The sequence below is a fragment of the Amblyomma americanum genome, chromosome 5 (genome assembly GCF_052857255.1).
Source record: "Amblyomma americanum isolate KBUSLIRL-KWMA chromosome 5, ASM5285725v1, whole genome shotgun sequence".
Taxonomy (NCBI): Eukaryota; Metazoa; Arthropoda; class Arachnida; order Ixodida; family Ixodidae; genus Amblyomma; species Amblyomma americanum.
The window spans coordinates 173,738,970-173,759,463 of record NC_135501.1 but is presented as its reverse complement, the minus strand read 5'-3'; the positions used below and the strand labels follow the sequence as shown (position 1 = coordinate 173,759,463).

General features: G+C 46.3%; 1 protein-coding gene across 2 annotated transcripts; it reads left to right on the top strand.

Moving 5' to 3' along the window:
* The first annotated feature begins 132 nt into the window (after positions 1 to 132).
* Positions 133 to 20,218, top strand: LOC144133054 (protein FAM98A-like). 2 transcript variants are annotated; one of them, XM_077665880.1, is made up of 10 exons: positions 133 to 267; positions 4,229 to 4,374; positions 4,619 to 4,675; positions 4,773 to 4,850; positions 5,225 to 5,304; positions 6,790 to 6,900; positions 7,961 to 8,158; positions 10,054 to 10,153; positions 10,816 to 10,995; positions 18,977 to 20,218. In XM_077665880.1, exons 1-10 carry the CDS (start codon positions 230 to 232, stop codon positions 19,468 to 19,470), a joined length of 1,482 nt encoding a protein of 493 aa, XP_077522006.1. In that variant the 5' UTR covers positions 133 to 229; the 3' UTR covers positions 19,471 to 20,218. The 2 variants fall into 2 exon arrangements, with proteins under 2 accessions (XP_077522006.1, XP_077522007.1); XM_077665881.1 differs by lacking the exon at positions 18,977 to 20,218 and adding an exon at positions 14,535 to 14,798.
* The last annotated feature ends 276 nt before the right edge of the window (positions 20,219 to 20,494 follow it).

Genomic DNA, 20,494 nt, shown 5'->3' with positions numbered 1-20,494 from the left:
AACTAATGCAACTCTTTATGCTCATACAAACTACTCAAATAATACCTGAGCACTTTTTTTCTATTCCAAAAGAGTTTAAATTGAACAATAATTTAAAAGGCAAAATAAAATAATCACGCTGTTTGGTATGAATCCAAGCTGAGCACGCCGGAACAGCTTGTCAACTCGACGGGGCGAGCGTGGGTCGCTATCCGATTTCACTTTCGGAGATATTTTTCTCCTGTGTGACATGGATGACCATGTTCTGTCAGCATTGGAAGATCTCAGGCAAGTCTCCGTATAGTGCGACTAGAATTTCCAGTCGTATCGTTATCCTGTTCCTGCTTTGTCACTTCTGTTTGACGACACCGTACCGGCACAACTCATCCACGCTGTCGCTAATCGTCGCTCTAAGCTTTCAACTGACGCCAATCGTTTTTTGCTGGGTGTCTCGATGGTTGCTCTCAATTAGGCGAGACTCCGCACACATGGTATACGTCTCGCTAATGTAGTCTCGCGTCACAATTTCCAATTGAAGGTGTAACCGCGTCCTAAGCGCTGTCGTCGTTATTAGTGAAAGCAAATATGCCGCATTGTGCTCGTGGCCTGTGGCATGTAGCAACCCGGCGTTCCGTGGACTGTTGCGTTGCCGCATGGCTCACAAGTCGTGCTGTTTAATCCGTAAGGCCTGCGAGGAATCCGACCATCTTCGCTTCGGAGCATTTGCGAAAGCGCCTGCACTATCTTCGAAGTAGCCTTGAACGTTCCTTTGCTATTATTACTGCCTCAACTGCGCCTTATAACGTGTTCGCTGTAGAGTGGAAGCTACTAGCGCGAGGCAACCGCTTCCTGAAGCATGTGGTGCGGTTGGCCCGCGAGGTTAAGCACACTTGCGCAGGCTGTCTCCTCGCGCTCGTAGCTTCCACTGCGCTTTAGGAAGTCGTGATGTGGAGCACGGATGTGGGCAGACCATCGCGTTGTTTACACGCATGGCTCAAAACGCGTGCTTTTTTAACCGTCGCGCGCACGTGCAGAAGACGCTCGTGCCACCACGTGCCATGTGTTGAAACGCACGGGCGCTGTACGAAATTTCTGCGTTTTACGTTTCGCCAAACCGCTGGGATAAAGAAGCCTGCGCTGAGCCGGGAAGGTAGCTTGAAAGTTTTTTTCAGTAATCGGGACGGTCTGCTCAACTTCGAGAAAGGGCTCAAGGTACTGTGGGCAGGGCTGCTATGACTTGTATGCGTTCGTGTGCTGTGCGATAGCAGTGCACGTTTAAGGGACCCTGAAATGATTTCGATGGGCATATTCTAGTGCAACAGATCTGTACAGGTGGTCTTTGCGGGTATTTGAGTCAAATTTGAAAGCTCTGAATGGTACCTATAATTTAGAATGAATTTTTAAATATTGCTGCTCGCAGTAGCACTACCGATTATGGCAACACACCTCATTGTGCGTCACCTACTCCGGTGATGTCAGTAGGCAGAAAAGCCAGCTTTCAAGCTCGCCCCGTCTGCCCTCTGACGTCATCAGGAAAGGGGACGCACGGTGAGATGTGTCGCCCTAATTGGTAGCGCTACTGCGAGCAGCAATATTTAAAAATTCATTCTAAATCATACGATCCACTAAGGCCACCTATACAGATCTGTTGCACTAGAATATGCCCATCGAAATCATTTCACGGTCCCTTTAAGGAACCCAAGGTGGTCTAAATAAATCCGGAGCCACTGCACTATGGCTGCTCTTCCTCTCTTCCGTCTTTCGCTCCCCCCCTTCAATACCCTCACGGCACGGTCGAGGTGTCCACCGACAAGTGACATATTTATTACTGTGTTAGCATTAGAAAGGTCTGTGCAGGCGGAGATGGCGACCACCGTCACGCGTGACACGGTTTGAACGTTCTGACGTCATCACAACCTGCCCATCGGATTGGGAGCAGACTGCCCACTGTGGCATGCGGCTGTTAAATTAATAATTGGTCACGATAGGTTGCTCCGGATGAGCAACCCTGGTCTCACCAGTCCCACCGGTGGCTGTGTTTGAAACAGCCACTTGCCTGGGCAGTGGCGCATCGCTTGACCGCTGCACCACTGTGCCAGGAGTGGCACGAGGACTCCCAGTGATCTATGAATGTAAACTAGATGTTTTATGTTTTATGGGGGTTTAACCATAGAGTTTCTTACTATTAACAAGAGGGAAAGCTGGCAGTGCTGCACCTGAACCTCCATGGACGCGCAAAGCATCATGGGGCGATGAGCTACCCGGTGCGGGACAGTAGGTTTTTTTCAGTAACACAGAGTGGCGTTACAGAGCTGTCCCGTTCCGTATCCACGGCGCGCTTCGCGTGCAGACGACTTTGGCGTAAAAGTAGTGTGCAAATGCCACGGCAGCGAGAACGCAACAGCACACGACGGTAATAAAAGGTTTTTGTTTTCCGAAATTCTGTGGAAAAACCTTTTAAAGTGCTGAAGCAACATTTTTTTCAAAAACATAACTCTTTTTAAAAGTGTGCCTGTTAAGCACGAAATATTGGCTTTTGTGGTCTGCAATGCTTGGCCAATAGGAGTGCAAGCCATTGCTTATTTTGAGCAAACTTTGCATTTACATGCTTTTCTGCTCGTTTGTTGCGATTTATAGACAGCATATTGAATGATAGGACATTCTTAATTATCGAACAACATTTGTTTTTCATTATTTTGTGGCCAAAAGTTGTAGTTCTGCAGTCGGTAGCTCTCTGCCCCATGATGCTTACAGTGTCCATGGTGGTACAGGTGGTCTCGAGGAAGCTCCATGCAAACTCCCATAGGCAGGGCGCCAGCTTTCCCTCTAGTTAATAGTGAGAAACTCTATGGGTCCAACGTCCCAAAGCGACTCGGGTTATGAGAGACGCCATAGTGAAGGGCTCCGGAAATTTTGACCATCTGGGGTTCTTTAACATGCACTGACATCACACAGTACACGGGCCTCTAGAATTTCGTCTTCATCGAAATTCGACCGCCACGGCCGGGGTCGAACCCACATCTTTCGGGTCAGCAGCCGAGTGGTCGAACCCACATCTTTCGGCCGAGTGCCATAACCACTGAGCCGCCGCGGCAGCCGGATGTAAAGTAAAGAATGACTAATTCCGCATATATGGGCATTAACTGATGAATACTGCCGCATCATATACTCTTAAGGCAGACCTACAATAGAATCAGCAGCAACAGAAAATGCTGCTGCACTCAAACGATCCACCGAGCATCAGCTAAGGTTTTATTTTATTTACTCAGAGTACCCCTAAAGGCTCTGGAAGGAGGCTATCTTACAGAGAGGGAGGGAAGCGGCAGTGACGGGATTTGCTATGAGCTGGGAGAATAAGCTTTATAGCAGGAAGTAGAAAGAGGTTGGCCTGGGGGATGATTACTCATCCATGGGGGAGGGGAAAAAGGAGAGGGAAGGTTGTGATGGGAAGCAGGGCGCAATATTAAACAAAATGTACTGGAGAATCCCTTGACCAGACAGAAATCAAGAAGTCAAACCTCACGTAAATGCTGTGATCTCTCCCTGCCTTATTATCATTGCACAAGTGCTGTTTATAGCAATTGCCTTTCGCCTCTGCAAAGCATAATGAAGGAGTTTCTGTGCGCCGTAGGGGCCAATATCAATATTTTTTCATAGAATGTTTAGAGAGGATGGGAGTAAGTTTTGTTACAAACCACGAGATGCATAGCATATAGGTGAGGCATCGACCAGGTGATGTTCCTATTCAGTTGTGAGAAGAGGAGCCCTTAGCCCAGAAACATTAGAATGCTATTGTGTAGCATCACCAGAGTGTGTATCTAGGCTTGAACCGATTTGACAGGTTTTCACAGAGGTTGTTTGTTGTTTGTTCTCATTTAGTTTATGTAACTACTGACGCTCTATGCCACTGTGCCAAAAGAAGGTGGGTGAAATGTAGTGGACTAAAATGAGGCCAATAGCAATGTGTTAATTCATGTGGCAAAATGCAAACACATGTGCATTCGTCTCTGTGTTCATCTACTGCAACAAAAACAACACTTAAAATAATTGTCAATGTTATTTGGTAAATTATTTAATTTTTTGTTGCCCTGAGTGAACACAGTCTAAAAGAGGATAAATGACATATGAATAAATTGATGCAATTGTTATTGTTTCACCTGCTGGAATGTCTTCATAAATTGTTCTCAGTTGATATGTACACTCGCTTTTTCTCCTTTTATTTGATGTATTTGTCTGTGTTATGAAATAGGTATGATGGCCCCCTGGCCGGTGATGAGCTGTTTGCCAAAGAGATTGAGGAAGCCAAGTCGGTGAAGTTCACTAGTCTTGTGGCCTGGCTATCAACTGAGATCAAAAACCTCTGCAACCTGGAAGACCATGTTAATGCCATTACAGGTTGAGTTCACAGTTTGTTCAGATTTCCTGCACTAATTGTAACTGATGGGGTGTGACTTTCCACTGATTAATAATAGTGAATGGGGTGGGGGTGTTGATGCATGCTATACCATGCCTGCTGTCATGCATAACCTATTGCTGGTTAGTTAGTTGACATTTAAATCGAAGGAATAACCACTCATTTTTTATTGATGTTTATGGGATGAGAAAATAGCTGCTCACAATACTACTACTGTTGTTTCAGATGTTGACGACTGGAACACATTCTTGCTCGAGATCAGTTCTTTCCTAAAGGAAATGCGTAAGTGCCGAAGCTCTGAATTTTTTTTTTGCGTGTTAATTTTCACCTTGTGTTCCCTGTTCTGAAAACACCGGGTCCCATTAACTTCTCATTTCAGAATGCCCGATAAATGCGCTGATGGATGGCCCTGTAAGCCAGAGGTTGGTGTCGAAAGAAAACAGGCTTCTGCTGCTGGGTGAGTTTCGTGATGCAGTTTAATAGAAGTGGGGTTTCCTTTGCTTGTTATTTCATTGCGAGGAGCATTGCTGCCATTGTACTTTGTGTTGTGGTAAAGGATGTTTCTGTTCATTTCAAAGTGTTCTCCTGAAAACTATATTTCAGTAAGGAGTCTTCTGCTGTGCGCTGTTGCTTTGTGCCACAGATTGCATCATTATTCAGTTTCAGGTGTCAGACATTGTGGCTTGAATAAGAGGTCTCACAGTACACAGTGTTTAAGGCTGTGTAGCCAGTTGCCGGACTGTCATCAGCTCTAAACCGTACAAGGAAGGAAGGAAAAGACTCTAAACCATATACAAGGGCTTTTCAATGTGTGTCTGTCTTTTCTCTCAGGTTTTCTGTGTGACGAGCTGCAGGCAGCGCGCATGATCAAAGTGCTACACCCAGACAGCAGTGCCCTCCAAGTGCAGATGGTGAGTTCATGCCTGTCACTTGGGTCGCTGGAGAACCTTTCCTTTAGTGTTTAGTAAAACAGGTTGCTCAGGTTTTGTGCAGAGCCTGGAAGCTGCATAGAACCTTGGATTAAGCCATTGCCACAAAAAGCTTTTGGCCATTTATTAGTCACGTCGCCGCGGTGGCTCAGTGGTTCAGGCGCTCGGCTACTGATTTGGAGTACCCGGGTTCGAACCCGGCCGCGGTGGCCGAGTTTAGATGGAGGCGAAATGCAAAGGTGCCCGTGTGCTGTGGGATGTCAGTGCACATTAAAGATCCCCAGGTGGTCCAAATTATTCCTATGGCACCTGTTTCTTCCTTTCTTCTCTCAGTCCCTCCTTTATCCCTTCCCTTATGGTGGGGTTCAGGTGTGTGAGGAGATGTGAGGCAGATACTGTGCCATTTCCTTCCCCAAAAATCAATTTTTTCATTTATTAGTCATACCAGTTAGAAAAATATTTTCCAAATTTGGCTTCTTACTACTAGAACTTGCCCCACATAAAAAATTTTCCATAAAGCCGTGGAACATAGAGTGCCTGGACTGAGAACCCCAGCGTGGTTTTCAGCCCAGGAGGTGACAAACTCTGGAAAGGTTTCCTTTCCTTCACTCTCTCTTTCATTTTTTGCTTGCCATAACATGTACATGTTCTGAGAAAGTAGCTTTTCCGTGAGCTTCCCAAATGTGTAAAACCTGCCCATATGCAAGCTGTGGCCAATCTTAGTGGTCATGGCATTTAGCTGCTGTTCTAAAGTGACGAATTTAAACTTGGCCTTGGCAGCTGCATTTTTATGGAAGCAAAATACAAGCATACCCATGTTCTGAGATATCGGCACACATTACAGAATGCTGGATGGTCAAAATTAACTACAAGTCCTTCACTGTAGTGTGCCCTCATAGTGCACGGAGTTGCTTTGGCACGTACTATATTCTTTAGGCTACAGTGCATTTTCTAGTGTAGCTCGCTGCACTTTCTCAGGCACGTGGTGTACAATGTGGCCAGCAGAAGCTCTTAGTTGTGATTTTGCAGCATCAGTCTGAAACAATGATGTGGGGCTATTGCAACGCCAGCAAGAATGGACTTAGGAGTCCCCACCTTGTTGGCCTCTGTGGGTCGTAGCACAGGTGGCCCCATAGGAGCAATTGTGAAATACGTAGTTGAGCACTTGGCTTGGCAGCCAAGACATGCAACCAAAGCCAGCCTTGCCCAATGGCTTAGTGGGCTAAACACAGAAAGCTCCTCTTCAGTCTTAGATTATCTTTGAGTCGAGGTTGTGTGTAAGCTAACATTGTGAAGCTGTAGCCTTGCGGCGCATTCTGCGAGTTCAGGAAGATTGCGTTCTTTAGTAGCCAGTGTGAATTTCTACATACATTATATCAATGCAATGCAGCTGCTTTCGGGACAATTCCAAACTGCTTGTTTTGCCTTATCGTCAACAAGCAGTGGCTAATTGTTGGTTTCATGCAGGATGAATCTGCGTTGGCCAAGGCAATGAAAGGCATGCTGATAACCCTTGGCTTTGGCAAGCCACCACCAAACATTACTCCTGCACAGCTCTTCTCAAAGGCGGAATCCAAAGTAAGCAAGGCTGCAGCAGCAGAGTGTGTTTGTGTAGAAGCTCGTGTGAGCATGTCAGACAAGTGGGAACAAAACTTTGTGCTGTCAAGAACTGTAGCATGTATTTCCCGCCCTAACAGGGATTGCTTGCATGAAGTATGGTTGTAAAAAAGCAGCTTAGATAGTGTTTTGTTTTGATCTTTGAAGTCTTCAGGTTAATGTCAAGTTTGTGGCTGCTTCTGTCAGAATTGCGGTCGCATTGTTTTTCACTGCAGGATAGCGTGGCATAGCATATTCATGCAAACCCGGGGTTCTCAAACTGAATTCCGTGCAGTGCTTTTTATGTGCCCCAAACATCTAAATCTCTGCATAGCATATCTCAACCCCTATATTTTCTTCATGCAGTTTATTTGGGATCTGACCTTACCGTGTGTGTGCTTATAGCACTCTGCAGGAATTCATTTCTGTCAAATTTGGCCTTTTCTTTTTCTGTTTGTGGAGCTGTGCATCTGCGTGCTATGTTTTTTTGCGAGTATGTCAGGCAGGAAGGGAGGAAAATAAAGTCAAACAGGACAGGTTTTCTCTGCACTTTGTGAAACTCTTTGGGATTCCCTGAGGCTAATACATTGACTGGACGTTTGCCCTTGCAGTGATGCAATTTTCAATAACTCGGGCGATGCAGAATGGTGCGACCAGTTGGGTTGTTTAGTAGTAATTCTGGGAAGGGCTGTAAAGTAGGGTGTGGGGTCCGGGGGGGGGGGGGGGGGGGGGGGGGGGGGGGCAGGGTGTAGTGTAGGCGTGCCTCACACACGGCCATTTGTCATGTGTGGCTGCTCATCCACCCATATAATGTGGGCTACCCGCATAACGAGCAATGTGCCGTGTTGCCATGGCCTCATGCATGGCGTCACTGAATTGTGACCAGTCAGCATGATGCATTGCACCTGCTTTCTCTCTGTCGCTCTCCCCTTTCCGCTTCGCAATATTTGACGTTATGCCAATGCCGCAGAACCGCGCCCTTAACAGGTGTTGCTGCATAAAAGATTGAGGACTCTTTGTCTACAACACTGCACATGTGCAGGTGCGAGAGCTGGTCCCCAAGGCGGGCCCAACGGTGATGAACAAACCGCTGTTCCTGGGCGGCCTCACCGAGAAGCAGTGGTTTGCGCTGGCCAAGCTGCAGGAGCAGATGCAGGAGGAGTACCGGGTGCGGCGCGAGACGCTCATCAAGCGTCTCGACGTCACCATCCAGTCCTTTCTGTGGGCCGAGCGCCTCAAGGTGGGTGCTTTTTCTCAGCCCCCCCGAGATGCACCTTATGTCCTGTGCCCATGCCGTTTCAAAGCTGTGGCCTTGTTGTACTCCTGAGTGTAATCTTTTTTTTTTTTTACCGCCAATCAACTGAAGGTTACATGTGCTTGTAAATCGTAGTTCTCGACTTTTTGCACGTGTTAACGTCTGTACGGTCCGCTTAGGACATCTAACAAGTTTGTGGCAGTCTTGTTGTTATCTGTTAGCTTGCCCTCTATTATTGCTGCACAGTTCACCGAAATTATTTTTTTACTGAACACATCAGCACTGTGCTTGGTGTAAGGATGCATTGTGGGAAGTCATTTAGTCATGTGATGGCCTACATGGTTGACCAATGCAGCCCACAAAAATGGCCAGTACAATGAGCAACAACGCTCACAAAAGATTAGGTACTATCTCGGTTGAAACATTTGGTATTATCAGTGGTCACAGTCTGGTTATAAATTACATAACGTCAAGTCCACTTATAATGAACACCCACTTGGTACGCACAAATATGACGCGGCCGTCATGTTGTACATTAGGGCTCTGGCACCAAATCTCTTATATAGAATGAACATCCGCGCACAAAATTTGGTTTAAGTTAACACGCAAGCACCAGGAACTCGTGTGTCAAAGCAACCTGCATGGTCTTCATCATGGTATTGCATGAGCATCAATCCAGCTCGCGCTTTTCAGTCAAAGACCAAGAAGAGAGAGAGAGAATAAAAGTCTGTCGCTGGTGCACATCATCACTTTGGCTACTGCGCACTCAACTGTGAGACTTGGCCCCTTCGGCAAATGACATCATGGCATAGAAGGAGCGGCTCATTGATGGGTCATCACTGGTACCTGTCTTCCCCTTCAGATGCGGGGCTCCGGGAATGCTTTTATGCCGTGTCATAAAAAGAGGGATTTTATCGCGCCTGAACACAACTACAGGATGAGACTCGATCTCATACTGCGCCGAAGTGCATTCTTCAGTCGCGTGCGCCTCTTATCGCATGTGCCGCATGCACTGATCCGTGACTCCTTAGAAGCCAGGTTAAACTTTGCAAGCTGAGAAAGCTCGAGCTTTTACTTCGTCTAATCTGCGTGCTTGTGTAGTGCCTGGACAAGAGCAGACAGGCGGTTATGCCTCACGGGCATCAGCTGTGCGTACGAGCTTCCCAGAAAGGCCCCTTCTCTTGCAGTGCATCCGTGCTATGCTCGCCAAGTGTCCCTACACTTTATCTGGCCCAGAAATTGACTCTAGCCAAGACTAAGGCTTGAATAATATGGAACGTCTCTGCGCAAGAGCCGGCCTCTGGTGCCACCACTGTACCCGCACACCACGTCTGTGTGATCTTCCACGAAGGACTGTCACTCGTTAGCACTCTGCAAAGTCGGCATCTTGACAAAACCTAAACGCCATAAATGCAGAAATGGCCTTATCTGCAAGCACAGGTTTTGCATCTCACTAATATATGCGCCATATTAAATGTGGCCTTTCATCGCATGATGTACTAAACTTTGCACATGATGCTGATCGCGATGTGCGTGTTGCTTGCATTGTTTCCTAACTGAAGCAGAAACAGGAATTGTTGCAGAAACGTGCTAACCGACATCAAGACGCGGCCAGGCCGAGAGTCATGGATTCTGCGTAGGCAGACCACCACGAAAGTCTGTCTTGCAGTTGTCATCTATGTTATGAACTGCGAACATCCGGACATAATGAATGAATGGCGCGAAATGGTCGTGTTCGTTACAAGTGGGCACGTCTGCAGCTGTGCGGGTTATTTCATGTTTTGTTAGGATTGAACATTTAAGCAAAATAGTTTTATTATTACGCAGTACAGACTTTCAGCTGCGAATGCTTCCAGTGGGCTTCTTTGTTCAATGTGCAGGGCATGGAGGACAAGATTATGCAGGTGTACCAGCCGAGGCGAAAACTCATGGAAGCCGAGCCCAGTGTCAGCGTCGGCCATGTTCTTGCCGCCAGAGAGGGTGAGGGCACGTCTGTTGCTGGTGGTTAGATTACTGCATCAAGGAGGCCACTACTGGCTTTACAAAATTCACTTCGAATTGCGGGAGGTGTATTACCTGATGTCCAAATCTTGTGCAACCGACTGCATTAACAGTAGTTCTGTTTACTTTCAACAAACTGGAGTGATGAAGTGGCAACCATGACTAGCACAAGGCAAGGGTAATTGGCAGCATCCAAAGGAAGCCTGCTTTGTGCAGCAGACTCTTGATCATTTGGTTCTTAGTCATTGTGGGGCCATGTTTTCGTGACAGCTCTTTTTCTGACGCATACATTTGCCCCCTTTTGCTTTGGCCTGCACCACCTTTGGTACCAAAGCAGGTAATATACAGGCATAGCTCCAATGAAAAACAAAACAGTCAGTTTGCACCTGAAAATGAATGGTGTTGTTACTTCTGCACTGAACTTGAAGATGTCTGATGAGCATTGTCCACCCAGAAGAAACCATTTTATAACGAAAGGTAATGGTGTTCTCTTTAGCCATGCTTGTGAGGTAATTATGGGTTGAATGCGGGCAATGTGTTCCTTTCTGTATTGGAGCTATGCCTATGCATTACTTGCTAGTTCTCAGCCCTTTGCATCGTAGGCTGTAGCAGTCAGACGCTCCTCCTCACTCCCCTTGCAGACCTGACGATGCTGGAGAAAACGAGTGGCGCGGGAGTGCGCAAAAACACTAAGAGCGCCATCAACAAGGTGCTCATCGGCATGGTGCCCGACAGAGGTGGCCGTCCCTCGGAACAGGAGCCCCCACCCCCTGAGATGCCCAGCTGGCAGAAACGCACCGATGGTCCACAAGGTGGAGGAGGTGGGTAAAATCTTTATAGGGCACATCGTGCTAGATTTGCATCTTACGGAGAATCTGCCCATGGTTCTTGACAGGCTTGAGCTCTAGTTCCTTTCTACAGCAGTAGCCGTCAAAGCAGCATCTCAGCAGGGAAAAAAAAAACGATGACACAGGCCATTCGTGATGAAAGATGAAAGGAAAGGTGCCACAGGGGCACTTGAGTGGTCGGAACTCCACTGCGCTTAGCATCGCGAGTGGGAAGTTCTGATCAGACGAAGGGTGCGGGAAGTGTTGCACTAAGCAGAAACTACACACTCAGGTTTGGTTGCCCTAAGCATTATGAGGAAAAGAATCTTATGGTTAAAGTAAAGGCGCATCCGTTCCTGCAGTAGTCTCTTCCAGCAGTTGCAGCTGTGCTGCATTTCAAAAGCACATCCAGAAATCACTTCTCAAAAGCATCTCTCAAAATGTGTATATCACTAAGCAGCTGCTGCTGTCAGCTTTATTGCTGCCAGTCCCGTTTCTTTATTGAAAGTGCTGTATTTAAATCAAAGAGCAAATGAAAAGAGACAACAGCAGAGAGTTGTCTCTCTTTGTTAGTCCTCATTACGTCTAAACACAGTGTTTTCAAGTCACAAAAGAATGCAGCACCAACTCGCCTCCTTCCCTGCACTGGTGGCAATCAAATTTGTATTCCGCTCATTCATTTTGAATGCCCTGACTGTTGTCAAGAGTTTTTGCTTGTCCACTTTTTCTGGTTCCATTGCAGAAATGGTTCCTTTTGCTGAGGCACCTTAATCTTCATAGGTGAATTTAATTGTATACCTAGCACCAACTAAGTGCACCGATGGGAAATTGTGTACATGACTTCTTATTTATTTATTTATTTGTTTATTTATTTATTGAATGCCTGCTTCCCCTTGATGGCATTAAAGGAGAGGGGTAACTGTGCACAAATATTTGGCTGTACAGATGGACATATATAATGCAGTTAAACCTGGATAAAACAAAATAGAGAAAAGTGCACAATTTTTCGTTGCTTAACAGATTTTCGCGTGAAGACTCGGAAGGACAGTGCAAAATGGAAATGAAGATGAAAAATGGATGTAGGTGAAATTATCTAGCAAGCCTTCACAGTAAATCCATGTTACAGTAAATTCTGTCGTGAACACAGAGAAACATTTAGCGATCGCATTGATAACGCAACTGTGGCAGCAGCGGCCGCCATCTCCGCCTCTTGTGACGCGACCCTTCTCTTGCTCTACACGGCTGCCATTGCCCTGGAAAAGAGACTGAGCCTCATGTCTCTGGCACTGTGTGCTGAAACCTGTGCGCTAGCAACACAGGTGCGACAGTGGGTGCACACTGATCGTCCCCTGTCTACTTTGCTATGTCTTGCTATTTTCTGCTGCTTTCGGACCTGAACTGTTGTAGTGCCACTTGGTGTGATGCTACAACACCAAAAACTGTGGAGACCAATGCACTTTCCTTAAGTAGGCACCGACAGTGCTGGAGCGCTGCATGTTATGTCAACTTTGTTCGCCCGTTGCGGTCAGAGACGTTTTTCTCGTGGCAGTTCAGTTGTTGTTGTCACGGAACTTTAGCATGCGAAATTTCAAATAACGCAGCTCTGAATAATAGGTAGTCAGCCTAGCGAGTTCGTTACATCAAGGTCAATTGTCGCGGCAGCATTGAAGTTCACAGAAACTTGAAATTCACAGTAACGTACATTTCAGTGAGGGCAGCATTGAGGAACTGAAAAACTTCATAATATTGAAGAATTCACTGCATCCAGATTGCATTCAGGTTTAACCGTAAACCAAAATGGATTATGTACCTGCGCACACATAAATGCATTGTTTGATGTCGAAACAATTTCATGCGGCAGAGCATTCCACTGGTGACACAGTCAAATAAAAAACAAGTGTCACTTATCTGTTCACTAGTGACAACAGACCTCCAGCTTCCTTCAGCAGTGTGAGCTTCCGGTGTGCTGCAAAAAAAAGTGTGCCTTTTGCTATTACAGTAGACTCTCTTTAAGACGAACTTGGAGGGACCAGAAAGTTTGTTAATCTTATCAGAAGTGTGCCTTAATAGAAATGCCCCTAACGAAGATGTGTGAGCATGCTAGGTGTGTCCATGTATGTGTTACATGAGAATGATTAAAATAGCCTTTCAAAGAGAGAGCAGAATTTCAAATAGGGCATTGAGCTGAAGAGGGCATGAAACAAGTTCACGCTGTACTGTTGAAAATGGAATTGGCCTTGTTTTCTTTTTCTTGGTCTCTTTTTTTTTTTTTTTCACTCCCTTCCACAGTGGCTGCTATTTGTGTGTTTTCTTATTTTTGCTTTCTATTCTGCTCCGAGCACTTCGAAGGTGCCCAGAAGGGTAGCTGTGTGTCTGCAGCATAGCTGTTACCAACTCCACGAGCAGGCGCACCGCACGTCTTTCCACGCACCACAGGCAGTACGCGCGGCGCCAACATCTGGCCATCTCTACGCCGCAATGCATGTTTTGAAGCCGTGTCAGTTGAGAATCTGGCTGCAGAGTTTTTGAGCCACAAGTCAACAAGCTGGTGCACTTTGTGTCTTTTAGTCTGTGGGAGCCAGTGCACAGCATGTGACACATGCGCGATGACAAGATCTCTGCACCAGTGCAGGCCCAATGGAGCCCTGCCTTTTCCGCACCGGCAAGAAAGCGCGCTCCCGCAGGGTGGCTTCTCTGCAGTCTTGCCTGAAAGTGCAGAGAAGTCATCTTGTGGGGATGCACTTTTTTGCATAGAAGCATTTTATGTTTTATTTCCTTGACAAAGCCGCACGGATGCCCCGCGAGCGCCATTGTGCAGGGTCGCCGTCGTCCGCCGTCAGTGCGAATGTTTGTCTTCATTGAAGCGCATGCGAAACAGTTCGTCTTGAGAAGATATTTTAGTGAGAAAGCATTTTTAGCCACACTCATGGGTTTCAGCAGTGTGCGTCTGTCTTCAGCCTCCAAGTAGCAAGTGTAACTGGCTCACTGGGTCGGTGGACACCTCATCGGGCTGTGAGGTACGCGGTGGTGGTGTCCACGTGCAAACGTGCAAAAAACCATGCTTTCACATAATATTTCGTGCTTAGCAATGCTAAACTTCCAGCCATTTTTTTACGTTGAGTCCTGTGGGAAGCCAACCAAATCACCTCACATTGTTCATCTCATCCGAGAATTCATCTTAACCGAGTTCGTTTTAACGGGAGTCTACTGTGCTACTACAGCTCTGGCAGTTCAGGTACAATTGGATCACTTTCGTTTTAAGAAGATGGGGGGGGGGGGGGGGGGGGGGGGGGGGCAACTGCTGTGGCCATTATTTGCAATGAATGCCAGTCTTATACTACATTACTACATTTGATTTTCTGTTCATCAAACTGATGTCACTGTCACGATACACTCGATTCTCAATAATTCGAACTTCTGATTATTCCAACAAATTTCGGGTCCTCGTTGTGTTCGTATTATCGAGAGTCAACTGTATTGTTCTTTGCTCACACTTGCATCGTGTAGTGAATGTGTGAAACGATCGTTGGCAGCATTCAGGGCAAGGGGCGGCCGTGGCGCCTACAATCGGGGCAGACGTGAAGACAGAGGGCATTACTCCGGCAGTGCACCCAAGCGTGGCCGATTCTGAATGCTGACTCTACGGCACAGCTCATCACACTGACTGCATTGGCACATTTATTTGTCTTTTTTTTTTCCTGCTGCCACAGTCAAATGCATTCATCTAAAAAAAAAGCTCCCCCCCTCCCAAGAAAAAAAAATTTATGGAGCCAATAAACGCATCATTACAAAGTCTTCACTTCCCTGCCTACTTTTTATTTTGGTTGCCGGTTGAATCACTCCCAGTGCTCCTCCATAGTGCACATCAACTTTATGTGGTAACGGTCACCAACATGACTGACTGAAGTTAACTGAATACAGACATCAATTATCATCATCATCATCATGTGTTTTCTTCTTTGCAATGGTGCGTAAGATGTTAGTGTACTTGTATCACCCTATGGTATTCACCTATGACGGCTAAAATTTTTTCTCATGCAGTTTAGCCACCGCGGTGGCTCAGTGGTTATGATGGCGCTCGGCTGCTGACCCGAAAGACGCGGGTTCGATCCCAGCCACGGCGGTCGCATTTCGACGGAGTCGAAATGCTAGAGGCCCGTGTACTGTGCGATGTCAGTGCACGTTAAAGAACCCCAGGTGGTCGAAATTATTCCGGAGCTCTTCCTTATGGCGTCCCTAATGGCTCGGGTCGCTTTTAGACGTCATACCCCCCATAAACCGTGAACTATCATGCGTTTTTAATTTCAATGGACATTTGATGACTTACATCAAAGTTCAGTATAGGTCACGTGAGGGATGAAAAAGCTGCTATATAACTGCTTCTTCACTGTTATAACTCCCAATGATTTAAGCCAGCCTGCCTCAAGAGCCAAGATGACAGCAGCAATTTTACCGCAGTTTTTTTATGCCTCATGTGACCTATACTGAACTTTGACATCACAGCCATTGGTCAGCTGTTAAGACTGAAAACTGAAACAGCATGAGAGAAGAAACTAAATTATAAATGAATTAGTTGTAGATGAATACTACCTGGTGATTATGTAAAACGATTACCAAAATTGAAAATATACAACCAGTATTTGGTGTCTGTAGTCCTTCAAATATTGGGGTCAGTAAGGTAGACTGAATTGGAAAGTAACATTTTGAACTAGAAGAACTGTGTTCTAAATTTAGTGGAAATGAAAATGGCGGCACTTCTTGTGTGGGATGGGGTGAGAGCTGATGTACATCAGTTGTGTTCATGCAGATGCTTTAGTAGTGTAATAGTTAGGTAACCTGATTTTTGGACCAATGAAAGTGCCAGATTTTGACACAAGACCTGTGTGGAATTTGGCAACTGGTATACAGTAGATTCCCGTTAAGACAAATTCTCGAATAACGAACTATGTGACGCCATTTGGTTGGTTTCCCATAATACTGAATGGGGAAAAAAAATCCGCTTAAGACGAACTGTTACGCCTGTGAGTCGGTCAAGAACTTTCACAGCAACCACAAACCGTGGCGACCCTACGCCACGGTATTCTATAGAAAAAAAAAAACTAAGAAACACTTCCACGCAAGAAAGCGTGCCCCATCAAGGCAACTTCCATGCACCTTTGCGCCAAAGTGCAGAGAAGCTGCATTGCGGGAGCGTGCTTTTTTGGAAGAAAGCTTTCTTTCCGGTGCCAGATCTCGTCATCGCACGCACGGAGTACGCCCGCACGTTGACATGGGGCTTGAAAGCTCCGGCGTTGTATTTTCAACTGAAGTCGTGTCCCAACATGCGTTATCGCGATGCAGAGATTGCCAGATATTGGCGCCGCGGCGTAGTACGGAAAGGTCCGTGGTGTGCCTGCTCGTGGAGTTGGTAACAGCTATGCTGCAGAAGGAGCAAGAAATAAGAGAGGGCTGCACAGCTACCCTGCTGGTCACCTCCAAAACATTCTGAGCAGGATGGCAAGCAAAACACACAAATAGCAACCACTGCACTTCTGTTTACACAAACTTCTGATCAGACTAACAAATTTTCTGGCCCTTCAAACTCGTTTTAAAGGGAGTCTACTATATATAATCAAAGAGCTCTTTTCAGACTGGTATCCCTGACGCATCAAAAATATCAACTTGAAGGCATGGTTGTGTCTTTTTGGCCTGAAATGTGCATTTTAAAGGGACTGACAATTGTCGGGACTGTGTTACGAGATTATGATGTAAATTAAAAGGTCTAGCCTAATGGGATGGACAGTTAGACAAGTTGTTAAAGGTGCAATTTGGACGGAAGAGCACAAAACGGACGAAAGACTCAAGAGTAAGGTGTGTTCCATGTTTCTAGTAAAGATCACATTCTTTCTCTTCCACCTCGCTTGTTCGAGGTGCACGTTAATTTGGCATTGGATGTGAAGCAGACAGCCAGACGATGGAAGGATGAGGCCACAGGGATGAACGGAGGAACTGGACTTTGTAATACTTCAAAAACAATACAGGAACAGGTGCACACAGAAGAAACACAAGCTTCACTCAGCTACCAGAGCTGACACAGAAAGTTACACTGAGCTCACTGCTCGGATGCAACACGCTGTTATATAACGTGGCCTGAAATCGCTAGAAGCTGGTGACAATGCTGGGAAAGGGAGTCGGCGCCGCAGCTTGTGTTAAGTGTAAGACAGGCCTTCGGCTCCCGAACCATAGGCGGCTGGCGCTCAAGGGGGGACACTGGTCATTGGGACCAAAAAATGACCCAGACATCAATTTTTTAAAAATGACATTTTTGGAGCCTATTGCTATTATTGTTCAACTCTAGCAGTTGTCTCCTCCAGGAAATTTGTATTTTGACCATAACATTAAATTTAGATCACTGTGTGGGCTCAATTTGTGCAGGAGCAGGCGATTTAACACCATGAAAATTTTGGACACCTGGCTGTCTTAGTGCGTCCAATATCTCAACATCTAGGACAGATAGACATGTCATATTGTTTACTAAGGGAAGCTGAAGTCACAATGTATGCAATAATCGAAGCACAATTGTTCAATCATGCTTCTAGAATGTTTAACTTTGCAAAGTTTATCGATGCATGATATTCACACATCAAATGCTGCTTTTCTAAGTGCTCTAAAATGACTATTGAAGGTAAAATGAAAAAACTGCTGTGATTATTGCACTCTTTTCTCACCATACTATGTAGCCATGGGTTAAAAGTTCTCTTTTATTGAGCTATTTTTTTGTACCGAGGTACTAATAAATGACTAATTAAAATTCTCAGAACTAGAAATTAATTTAAAAAGCAATTTCATATTTGAAATGACTAAAAAAAGAGCAAGTTGATAGTTTCATTAGGATTGGACTAAAAATAAGGAAAATAGGTCTAAGACCAGTGTCCTCCCTTAAGGAAGAAGACGACGGCAAGTGAAAAATGTTTCGATGCTCATGCGTGCTCTGGACTGACGGCTGCCTCTAGTCTGTACCTGGACTGTACCGCTAGCCGTTCGCGACGCAGCGCCTTGGAAGTCGTCCTGCATTACATAAGCTGCATCTCCCACCTCCTGCCTTCTCGATGGGGCTTGAATCATCTTGAACCTTCCGTCCACGCCAGTCGCTTCTTCAAGGTCGAAGGGTGAGGACGAGCTGGGCCGTGTGCTGGGACGTGCCTTCAAGACCGGGGACCTTCGAGAGCATTCAAGAAAATTCCTTTCTTTCTTTTTCTTCGTTAACAGTAGCGGCCTATATTCCTTTTTTGTCTTCACTCCATATTGTGCTGTTCCACCCAAAAGCATCTTGCCTAAAATTGACAGAATCAAGCATATTAGTAACGATGAAACTACAAGTTATAGTTAAAGTTTGGCATTGAGAATTAGCTGAAACAAGCTGAAGTGCCACTGTGTAGTGAAAATTTGGCTAATATTATAGGTGTATCCTGCCACAAACTACATCTTGGTTTTTTTTTTTTTTTCATAAGTGTTCATATTCATGCTTTATGCACGGTTTATGCTTTCTTCAGTGTTTTTTCTTTAGGTAAAAAAAAAGGCGTGGGTTGAAAAACAATGCTTCCTTTGCATAGCTGATAAAGTGCTTTGAGACATCGCTAAGTGGCACCACAGTGTTTTGAATTTCTTTGTTGAACGAACGGTCGCAGTCCAATGAAGCTGTCCAATTGCGGCCTGGCAGTAAAGCCCGTATTATTTTCTGGTCCCTCACTTTTTCTGGTGTGCAGCCACTGTCACGCTCACTGATCATGAATTTCACCATCATCATTTAAATGAGTGCATTCACCGATCTAAAAATTCTAGGTAATAATCCTCTGTGCCATTGAGAACTGTTGAAGGAGTCGGCATCTTAGGCACTTAGCTTTCCGGTGCGGCAAAGAAAATTTGGCTTGTAAAATTAAGGTTGTTGGTCCCTTTTATGCAGCTGAAGAAAGCGCACCTCTCGCTTTCTCTGCAGGCCGTGGAGGAGGCACAAGCTATTCAACGGGCCGTGTCCAAAATGCCGGCTGGGACGACCAGAGGAGAGGGGGAGATGGACGGGGTGACGGAGGCTACGGCGGTGGTGGCTATGGCCAGAGGGACCAGAGGGAGTCTAGGGGAGGGCATAGGCGTGACGGGGGTCACCGTGGTGGCGGTGGCGGCGGCTACGGAGGCGGCCAACAAGGCGGCTACGGAGGTGGTCAACAAGGTGGCTACGGAGGCGGTCAACAAGGTGGCTATGGAGGCGGTCAGCAAGGTGGCTATGGAGGTGGCCATCAAGGAGGCTACGGAGGTGGTCATCAAGGAGGGTATGGAGGCGGCCACCAAGGAGGCTACGGAGGTGGTGGTGGTAGCCACAGGCAGGACAACTATGGCCAAAGAGAAGGATACAGCGGTGGAGGAAGAGGCGGCGGTGGCTACAGGGGGGGAAGGGGAGGCAGGGGAGGGGGCAGTAGACAGTATGACAGATGATTGTAGAACCTTTGCATTAACTAGAACAAAAGGATGGGGCTGCAGTGGGGGGTTGGTTGGGGACCTGCATTTCAAAGATGCATTGCTGCAAGGGAACAACACCCTTTGTGAGATTGTGGATGCAAGGGGAGGCGGCAGTGCGTCTGTGGTTAGGGGGACAAATAAAGGGGCAAAAATATGCATGTGATAACCGTATGTACTCTTCATATGAAAAGAACAGCAGCTGTTGGATAGCGCTTGGAGGTTGCCAACAGATGCTAGTGCGACAGGATCTGATTATATGCACCGTTATCAGATCGTCGCAAAAAAAAAAGTTCAGTTGTAGTGCGTTCCTTAAAAACTCATGAAATGCAGCCACTTCATTGCTAGCATGTTTGCAGGGGTTTGTTTGTTTACTAAGAGAGGGCACCATTAGTTATGGCCCTGGGCCAACGCTTCCCTGAGTAAGAGAAGAGGCAGTCACAACGCACAAGTTATGGTTTGACATGTACATTTGAGGATAGATGTGTCCAGTCTTCTGTCGGGAGGCGAGGCTTGGAAATGAAGGAGGATGGGTTGGGACTCGGACAAACTTCATGGTCACTGCATTTGTGAATCGGGAAGGGAATTGGAATGCATTGAAAGAATGTGCTGCCACCCATAAGTTATTTTTTAGCATGCATGATTTTGCCGTGTGTTTCTGCTCTACAGCCAAAGCTGCTTGTGTGAACTGTATGAATGAATTAAACTGGTGGGTTTTGCACTCTAAGCCTCGAGTTCTGTCTCTATGGAAGTGTGGGAGGCACCAAGGTAGGACCTCAATTGCACTGCTTGCCTGGCTTTGAGAGATGCCAGAGAAAAGGCACAACTTGCGTTGCATTGATTCTGCAGGTGCTTGGTGACGCAGTGCTTTGCATCATGCAGGCATTGGTTAATTGGCCCTATTTTGATTTATTTGCTCTGCAAAGTAGAAAGCTACAGATTTGTGGCAGGGCTTTTGTTTGTGCACGTGCATAGACATTTTCAAACGAGGCTAGAGGTATAG

What these genes read in the sequence shown, in the direction of transcription:
- LOC144133054 (XM_077665880.1), top strand. Translation starts at nt 230, where the DNA reads ATGGATGACCATGTTCTGTCAGCATTGGAAGATCTCAG. An exon ending in TTCTTTCCTAAAGGAAATGC is followed by an intron (nt 4,676 to 4,772) that starts GTAAGTGCCGAA and finishes TTCTCATTTCAG; the next exon opens with AATGCCCGATAAATGCGCTG. An exon ending in TGTTCTTGCCGCCAGAGAGG is followed by an intron (nt 10,154 to 10,815) that starts GTGAGGGCACGT and finishes CTCCCCTTGCAG; the next exon opens with ACCTGACGATGCTGGAGAAA.